Source organism: Abrus precatorius, unplaced genomic scaffold (genome assembly GCF_003935025.1).
Source record: "Abrus precatorius isolate BTA unplaced genomic scaffold, Abrus_2018 Scaffold8, whole genome shotgun sequence".
Classification (NCBI taxonomy): domain Eukaryota; kingdom Viridiplantae; phylum Streptophyta; class Magnoliopsida; order Fabales; family Fabaceae; genus Abrus; species Abrus precatorius.
The window spans coordinates 13,261,257-13,270,734 of record NW_020874428.1 but is presented as its reverse complement, the minus strand read 5'-3'; the positions used below and the strand labels follow the sequence as shown (position 1 = coordinate 13,270,734).

The window sequence follows — 9,478 nt, the reverse complement described above, 5'->3', positions numbered from 1 at the left end:
AAGTTTTTGTTTCATCTTCTTAATTCCCCAACTCTTTCCTACTTATTCTGAGCCTAACATTACAATGACCATTTTGTTTTTAGTTGAATCAACAACATGATTTGCCATACCTGTATACGGTGTGGCAGATGTCAAAAAAGCTACGATATTCCATGCTACTTTTATGCTGTGGCAGTGCTCGAAACAATGCCAGTATGATAATTGTTATGCTTCTGTAGAGGAAGTTTTATATATAAATTTCCTCAATGTGTGAATGTCAGCTATGATCATGTTAAGACATCAAAGCATAAATATAGCAAACGTTTTCCATATGCAAGGACGGTATGAAATATGAAACCCAGCTGAGTACTTGCTAATAACACCCAATAAAATGGATATCTTTAAAAGCTAGGCAAATTCTTGAGAAGAACAATAATTTAATCTGGATATACAGGCTCTAAATAAAATATTTGTGTGTACATCTGATGAAATTTAATTGCACTTGAAATCCAGATCATACTGAGAAGTGGAAGGTGAAAGGCCCTGGTGAGCACGTGAATCACCATGAGCAGCAGCTACTACTTGATGCATCAGACTGCGGGGGTTTCTGCTTGAAGATGTTCTTTTTCACACCAGATGAACCCTCAGCCAAGAGGCTTGGTGTCTCCAAAATCTACAGACAAACAGGGAAGCCCAAATTTTGAAATCATTTCTTCCATTTCCTGAGGGTGTTAAATTTTACTTGATAAAAATAAATAAAAGAAAATAGGTAGACCCCATGAGGGTGGGAGACAACATTACAACACCCACAATTCTTTTGAGACAAATGCTAAAAGGTTTATCTTGCTTGCAATTCAGGTCAACTAGATTCAGTATTTGTGCACAAAAATGGTTGCAAATTCTTTAGTAAGGATACAGCAGTTGTTCAGGAATTTGAGAAGCCTTCACCAAATGGTATTCCAAAACATATTTCATAAACAGATATCATCATGACAAAAGCATTAAATATTTTATGCTTAATATATTAAAGCAATAATAACCATTTCAATTATTTCAGTGACACTCCACCCCCTTTTCTTCTTTCGAGGAGTTAGGGAAGAGTTGCATAGCATGTATACCTTCATTACAAGCTCCTCAAAACACTGCTCAACATTGACTCTGGTTTTTGCACTGCATTCAGTAAACAGACATCCGTATTCCCTTGCAAAGTCTATCCCATCCTTTTTGCTGACAACCCTCTCACTCTCCTGAAAAAGAGTGATATGCCTTTGTTAAAATTGCAGTGCTTTAGGTCTAGATAGAAGAAGAAAGATAAAACAGAATTGATATTTATTGAGATGTATGATAATGTGTTGGGATGTTTTGGATGTTCATAAAACCAAGAGCAGTAACCCCTGTTTATACTAATCATAATCTTATCGAATTCATAAAACAAATCATGATAAGGAAATATGGTAACTAATCCTAAGGGATAATGATAAAATAAGGTCTCTAATCCTATGGAAAAGATACGATAGGATAATATTTTTAGATATAAAACAGGTCACAAGAGCAGCATTTGCAAAAAATACCCAGATGGAAATTTCTTACTGAATTAGTGAATCAAGACCAGTGGCAGAGCTAGATGGTTTTAGTTTAGGCGACCAAATAAATAAAACAATTGAAAAAGTAATTAGATTCAAAATAGACCTAATTGTATTTTGTGTCCTTCTACAATGATTAATTTGATGAAATTTAATGATTTTGTATGATATGAAGTTACGGTTTCAAAGAAAATAAGCAATTGAAATTTCCAAGTTCTGGAAGAAATATAAAATAGTTTAATCAATTTAATTCATGGAGATTTTGGAAAGAAAATGAGAATTTGAGTTTTAAGAACAGGAAAACTAATAGAAAAATTTTATTGTAGCAATTTAAAAAGTTAAGGAACTAAAAAATATTTAGAGTAAAATTGCAAATTAATCATAATAAAGATTAAAAATATGATTAAGTACAAAGACTTTTTAAAATAGAAGGGTGAAGCCCACCTCAAAATATTAATAGCTTGATCAAGACTTACCCTCACAATTTATAAGAATGAAAAATTACACAAAAAAAAAAAAATCATTAATGGACGCACCTTATCAACTTTGTTTCCAACAAGCATCTTGATGCAATCTTGATTTGTGGAGTATAGGTCAATTTCTTTAGCCCATATATCAGATAGATTTGTAAAGGTTTCTCGCCGTGTCACATCATATACTGCATGTATTAAAAAATCCAAATTCATTGAATAGATTTATAATTTAAAAGCAACATAAATGTGATTGTCATAGCTAAAAAATTGAAACAATCTCATAATATTTAGAAGCAAAACAGGTTACTGCTATACTATTTTAGCCAACCAAATTCATGGTCTACAAATCAAGACAATAATTCGAAGTTTCTAACAACAACACTCTGTAATTACTCAACAGAAGAGAAATGATAGAATGATAATCAATCAATCCTCTTAGTAATATGTCCAATACTCTCACTGGAATGATATCTCATTTATGATATTATGAGCCGAAGAAAACACTACCACACAGTTGTCAATACTCTGTTGTCAAATGTTCAATATTTCCAAATTGAAGTAAACTCTTCTGGGCATTTATCAAGACACATAGAGTTGAGTTTATCAGAAAAAGACCCATAACCCTTTCCCATCACTACTGTACATGCCAAGAAACTATAGCTAATATGTTATGCTGGTATGGTCTATGGGCATGCATTCTCCTTAGTCTCAACAACAGTTTAGTTTGGTTTTTAGAATTCTAGATTGTCAAAGACCTGGTTTCATCCACAACAAGAATATCCCTTGTCCCAGTTCATGGGCTGCCTTGGATGGAATGGATTTTCCTCTTTCTTACCAGTGACATAGGAGTATGGACGATTGGGATAAATTTTGAATTGAATTATAATGGACGAATTAAAAATAAATTCTTAATCAATTTATTATGATCCAACAACAAACAATGAGAACAACCAAGCCTTATCCTACTAAATAAGATTGGCTACTTGGATCACATGACATTATTGAATTAAATAAAAAATCAAATCCTTAGAAATATTATTAATCAATAGAATTTTTTTAATAATTTTCTCTAAGATTCTTTTTGATTTCCCTCTACTCTTTTTATTGGACTATAAGTCACATCGTCCACTCTCTTCACTAGTGCCTCTAGTGGTCTTTTTTGCGATGGTTTTCGTTCATCCTTTCCATCATAGGTGCTACAATTTTATTCATTAAAAATATATTAAAAGAATCAAATTCATCCATGACTCCTTTAATAAAAACCATCGAACCTTATCCAATAATTTTTTTTTATGGATAGATATTCAAGCCATCCATTTACAAGCATATTATATTTTATATTTTATTTATATTTTTTACCTATCAATTTTCTTCTCTTTAAATTTTCACAAATATTTTTTTCTCTACAAAATTTATCTAGTGGAAAAGAAATCTTGAACCAAAAACAAACCATATGTCTGATCTTATGACACAACACATTCCAAACTTCATTTTAAAACCAAAATAAAAAATAGTACATTAAAAGAATGAAAATTGAAAGCCCTTGTCCTTTTCCAATACATTCCATAAATCCATGTTATTTTATAAATGAAATAGTATTGGTTGAGAAATCAAAACCAAAGGTCAACTCTGAACTTAAACTTTGGCGAAAACCTTGAAATCTATTGGTTTATGCTAGAATAGAAGTAAAAACAGAGTATATCTATTACAGCTCTAGCAAACTCTAAACATAAACATTGGAGACAAACTTTGAAATCTATTAGTTTATGCTTGAATAGAAGTAAAACAAAGTATATCTATTACAGTTCTAGCAAACTCTAAACATAAACATGGGAGACAAACTTTGAAATCTATTGGTTTATGCTTGAATTGAAGTAAAACAAAGTATATCCATTATATAGCAAGAAACAAAATGATGATAATGCTTTGGAAGTTAAATTGGAAGTGACATCATACCACAGGTTTTTAATTTTAAGTACTTGAGATTAATTCTTTCAAAACAAAGACATTATAAATAATACAAGCTGAATGGTTAAAATGAAACAAAAAATTAGGATTTATTTGTAATCTTAAAGTACTAATCAAGGTTAAAGAAAAGTTTTATGGTACTGTTATGCAACTAGTTATTCTATATGATAGTGAATGCTAAGTTTTAAAGAGATGACAAGAGAAAAAAAATAAGAGTTGTAGAAATCAAAATATTAAAATGAATGAGGAGTCACATCATGATTTTATACAAGATAAGATTGGAATAACACCTATAAGAAAAAAGATGACAATTGTTTTAAGTGATTTGGACACATGCAAAGAAATTTATTGAAGAAACTAGTAAAAATAGTGATGACATGACATTTAATTTGGTTAAAAAAAGAGTAGAACAAGACCTAAAAACACTTTGAAAAAAATATTATTAAAAGGGATCTTATAGTAAATAATATCTCAAAAAAAGGTTTTCAACCATATATAATGGCATTGTGTGATCTATGTTACCGACTTCATTTACTAAGATAAGGCTTTGGTATTGTAATACAAATGAACAGTTAGGATTTATTCATGGATGAATAGGTTGGATCATTAATAAATGGACTATTTTGCCTTATAGACTGCACTTCAGTAAAGGAAAAAAAGCACTGCCACCAAAATTTAAGTGTTACATTGCCCTCCACTTTTGCTATAAGATCATGAATCCTTTCATATTTTATGGATTTGATGTGGTTTCACATACATCTTGTAATATATACCATTTATGTCCTTCACCCTATTATTTATTCTTTTGGGGGAGTTGGTTTGTGGCATTGTATCTGAAATGGCCCCTTTAACTATAGGGGCCTTAGAACAAAGTAGAAAGGGGAGAATGACTCCCCCCCATTCCATTTCTTTTTCACCAACAACCCCCCCCCCGATTTCTATTTTCATTTTCATTTTCACCAAATGCCCCCATCCCAATTCTCCCTGCCTTATTTCTCATCTCTTTCTCAGTGTCGTCTTTCCCTCCTTCTCTCATTCCTCCATGTATCTATTTTATTACCTTAACTTATTCTTTTAAGATTCTAAATAAATCTTTATGACTTATTTATTTTTATTTTTCATATAAATAGCTTTGGGTAAATTTTCGGAGTTTGGAAGTGTCATCTATTATAGGAGAAAAAATTATTTGGGTTCCTAAAGTAATCTTAACTACTCAAGCTTATAAAAATTATTTTTTGACATGCTTTATTTGTAGGAAGGGTATATTTTAAAATTTTAAGTATAGATCTAGATTCAAATAATTTTCAGAAATTTTGTTGGATATTAATGATGTCCAAATCTGTTAAATGGAAATGTCAATGCACGGAGAGAGCTATCAACAAGTTAAGACTATTCTCACTAAGACAAATTATGACACGACAAACACAAGGAATGAGTTGTCTGTTAGATGAATTAATCTCAAAGGGAGAGGTTCTCCTTAGGAGGAGGGAGTTATCAACAAAGTAGAGTTACCTTATACAGTTATACTTTTAGTTCTCTCATGTGATTCTTAGAGTAATATATAGGTTTCATTTATGATATTTTAAAAAAATTCTATTTAATTTTTTTTAAAACGTATTTCATTATAATAGTTATAGATTGAAAGAATGTTTTTATTTAACAACACAAATTTATGAACTTTTGATTTATATTCAAATTCTTGAAAGTGAGGATAGAACAAATTAGTTTTATTAAACTGACATATTATAAGTTCTATAATTATTAAACATTCATACATTATTTATTTTCGTTTCTTATTCATTATGGTTATTATGTCTTCATTAAGCCTGTGTTACTCACCCATTTCTTTATTTTTTTTCAGATCTTCCAGTAGCTGAGTTATAAGTTAGTAGAAATTACAGTTCATCCCAATAGAATTTTCTATTAGTAGATCATCATTGTTAAGATGGTCTCATTTTGCTTTTTGTTACATTTTGGACTTTTGCAGATTTTAAGAAGTTAGATTTATTATTTTGGCTATGTAATAGGAACTTGGTATTGATATTAGGTATATCTGATGTTCCTTTATTGTTATTGAATCATATAATTTTAACAAGTTGTTATATTTTTGGAATGTTGAAATTACAAAAGAAATTTAGTGGCAATTTCAGTAGATTGGTCATACACTTGTTTGAAACAGTTTATTATTTTATGTGTTTACTTCTAAATAGGTTTGTAGGTGATATTTCTTGGTAACTTAGCCTGAGCAATGATTACAAACTCAATTTTAGGTCGTGACAATGTCAAAGCTCCCAAGATAAACTGTGGCCGAGGGATCCTTGTTGCCCTAATTCTTTCAGATAGAAGTTAAATTTCAGCACAAGAGTATTGTATGGCATGTCATTATCCATGCTTCAAGCCCAAAGAACTCTACCAATTTTCATGTGCCTTCAGCTGACAATATGCTCTTAGAATCTTGGTTCATGACATAGCTAATAGCTATTGCATCAGATTTGATCATTCATTATAAGAAACATGTTTTTCATTTTTTAAAATATTCAAAACAATCATTTACCAAAACAGTGCCTTATGCAGAAGAATAAAAGTTGGCATTTAATGACACCGCACAAAGGCAAGAGACCAGCAAAAGGAAAATATCAAAACAATGACATCATACAATTACCAGTTTGCTATATTTTTACAATATAAATTCAAAAGTGGTAAAATAGAAATAGGTATAAACTACAGATATAGCCATAGTGAATGATTTACATCTCAATAAGATACCAAAATTCAAACAAACACAAAAAAGTGCATCATAAATGTTTAATATAGCTAAGTAATGGAGAAAATCATGGAACATACCCATAATTATTCCCTGAGCTCCTCTGTAATATGAACTAGTAAGTGTTCTAAACCTTTCCTGTCCAGCTGCACAAACAGAAAATACTGAGTATTGCAATTAACTTATTCCAGATATGGTTGACCAGACTCTCTAAAGCTTAAATTATACAAACTTATAATATAAAACGAAAATTCAGTATATCAGAAACTGCTAATCTCTGTATATAAGAAATATAAGCCATATACTGCACATAGTAGCTAAAGCATTACATTACACTATGCTCTCATAAATATACATGGAACAGTTTCAACATGTCGTAGTTTCAACAAAATATATTTGAAATATATTTCTCTAATACATTACTCTATTAATGACACTGTGATCAAAGATAAGGTACATTCCAGTACACTGGTTATAAAAAATATTGCAGAAATTGCCAAAATATGTTTTCACTTGAGTATTAAGACTTAAGACTAGCAATCTTGACCTCCAAGTTCATATATGTCATCCTAATATATATTAATGAACCAGTACTGAAATATTCAACAAAAAATTTTGAAGATTTCAATTGGTATGGCATACGTTACAAGTAAAGCCCAAAACAGTTTAGTACATAAGAGCTCCAAAGCTTCCACACTCACTATGCGTCATGAGTTTTTAGCAATACAAAAAGTTTTGTTTCTTAACTAATGTAAATATTTTGAAAATAAAAAACAGAAGCAAACAACACAGAATAAAAGGGATTTGACTTTCTGGAAATCATAATTAACACACGGCACATTACCTGTGTCCCAAATAGCAAGTTTTAACTTTTTCCCTCCCATTGTAACATATTTAACTTTGAAATCCACACCTGCATCATGATTATAAGAATCAATTCATATGACTGAGAAAAAGTATGTCATTTTAACAAATAATTAGGTGATAGTCTCCACAGTCATATAATGAACCATAACATGGACAAATGGAGCACGACTCCGTGATGGAGAAACTAAATAATCTCTGTTGAAGACAAAACTAGATATTGCTTATAAAACAAAATAAAATAATTAAAAACAAAAGAATGCTGCTTTACACAACAGTCAAACCATTATTGTCCAATCCTGATTTGGGTTTGGCCCACTACAACACATATTATTAGATCAACTGTATAATTAAATGTATGAAGCCTGATCTGACAAGTCATGTCTTGTCAGTAGATTCAGTACTGATTTGTGAATTGTAAGCCCAAAATATATAATAGTTAGGAGTGTAAATTAACTGAGTTAATTGGGAATTATTTGAGCTCAACTCATAATTAATCGTAACACTAAAACACAAAAGGCTATATTACTTATTTCCAATAAAAAGGAGAAAAGGAAAGGAAAAGATTGTTACAAACCGATGGTGGGAGAAAGATCCTCGAAAGAATCAGAGGTGAAGCGCAAAAGGAGGGTGCTTTTGCCAACCCCAGAATCCCCAATCAACAGAAGCTTGAACAAATAATCGAATTCAGGTTGACTCGACGACGACGACGATGCATCCATGTGGAAAATTCAATGAACCACACTTAATATTAGATATTCTTAAGATTGGATCTGAGAGGGGGTTTTCTTTTCTTTTCCTTTAGTTCTTTCGAAATTCTAGACTTGACTTGAATTCGATGGAAAGAAAAAGGAATGAACTGAACAAGTCACTGGAAGGTTGCGGATAGTCAAAGAAACCGTTTAAAGTTTGTCGCATGCTTCCTGCGGTGATTGTTTCAGTTGTCGGTGTTTTCGCACTCTCACCGAGTTTTTTACGAAAATAATATAAAAAATAAATAAAAATACTGAAATATATTTCTCTTATAAATATTTACTAAATTAAACTTTTTTACTGTTGAGGTATCAAAATTGTGTCTTCGAGAAACCGAATTCTGATCTTCTATTCACGTTTTTAAGATAAATTTGTTGATAGAATTAGTTTTGGGTAACTGAATTCCAGATATAATTTTAATTTTTTTATTTTTATATAATAAAAAATTATTATGTAATATTTTATGTTTATATAATTATATATTGTCAAATTTAATAATAAAAAGATTATTTTAAATAATAAAATAAAATTTATTATTTGAATTATATTTTTATTTTTATATTATATGAAAATAAATATTTATATTATGTTAATTTGTGTGAAATAATAAAAAATATTATATTAAATATGTAAATTTGTGTTATGAATTTTTAATATTAATATAAAAATATTATTTTGAATAAGTATTTGAATTTAAAAAAAAAATTGTATATCAAATTAATAAAAATAATAAAGAATGTTTGGATATATATTTATTTGAATATGTAAAAATGTGTTATGAATTATAAATGTTAATATAATAATATTATTTTGAATAAGTATTTCATTTTAAATGCAACATGAGAAATTTTAATGTTAATATGCAAAAGTGATTGAAGGAGCTGTTGCGTGGGAAGTAAAATTATGACATTTATTAATACAACGTCCTCTCTAGTTAGCTTTTCCTTTTTCTTTATAACCTAATACAAAAAAAGAAATCAATGACGAGAACTAAATGCATGACTAATGTTTGGACATGTCTTCTTTGTGTGACCAGGAGTGTGACAATAGGAACAATTTTTTGCACGATTTTGTTGTTTTGTAATATCCATCTC

General features: G+C 29.8%; 1 protein-coding gene across 1 annotated transcript; it reads right to left on the bottom strand.

Moving 5' to 3' along the window:
• Positions 1–217: 217 nt before the first annotated feature.
• LOC113846179 (ras-related protein RABC1) lies at positions 218–8,591 on the bottom strand. Its single transcript, XM_027474160.1, has 6 exons — positions 8,209–8,591; positions 7,612–7,680; positions 6,848–6,913; positions 2,099–2,220; positions 1,098–1,226; positions 218–652 (listed from the first exon to the last, which is right to left on the bottom strand). Exons 1-6 carry the CDS (start codon positions 8,351–8,353, stop codon positions 539–541), a joined length of 645 nt encoding a protein of 214 aa, XP_027329961.1. The 5' UTR covers positions 8,354–8,591; the 3' UTR covers positions 218–538.
• Positions 8,592–9,478: the final 887 nt, after the last annotated feature.

What these genes read in the sequence shown, in the direction of transcription:
- LOC113846179 (XM_027474160.1), bottom strand. Translation starts at nt 8,353, where the DNA reads ATGGATGCATCGTCGTCGTCGTCGAGTCAACCTGAATTCGATTATTTG. An exon ending in TTGGAAACAAAGTTGATAAG is followed by an intron (nt 1,227 to 2,098) that starts GTGCGTCCATTA and finishes ACTCTTTTTCAG; the next exon opens with GAGAGTGAGAGGGTTGTCAG. An exon ending in TTGAGGAGCTTGTAATGAAG is followed by an intron (nt 653 to 1,097) that starts GTATACATGCTA and finishes GTTTGTCTGTAG; the next exon opens with ATTTTGGAGACACCAAGCCT.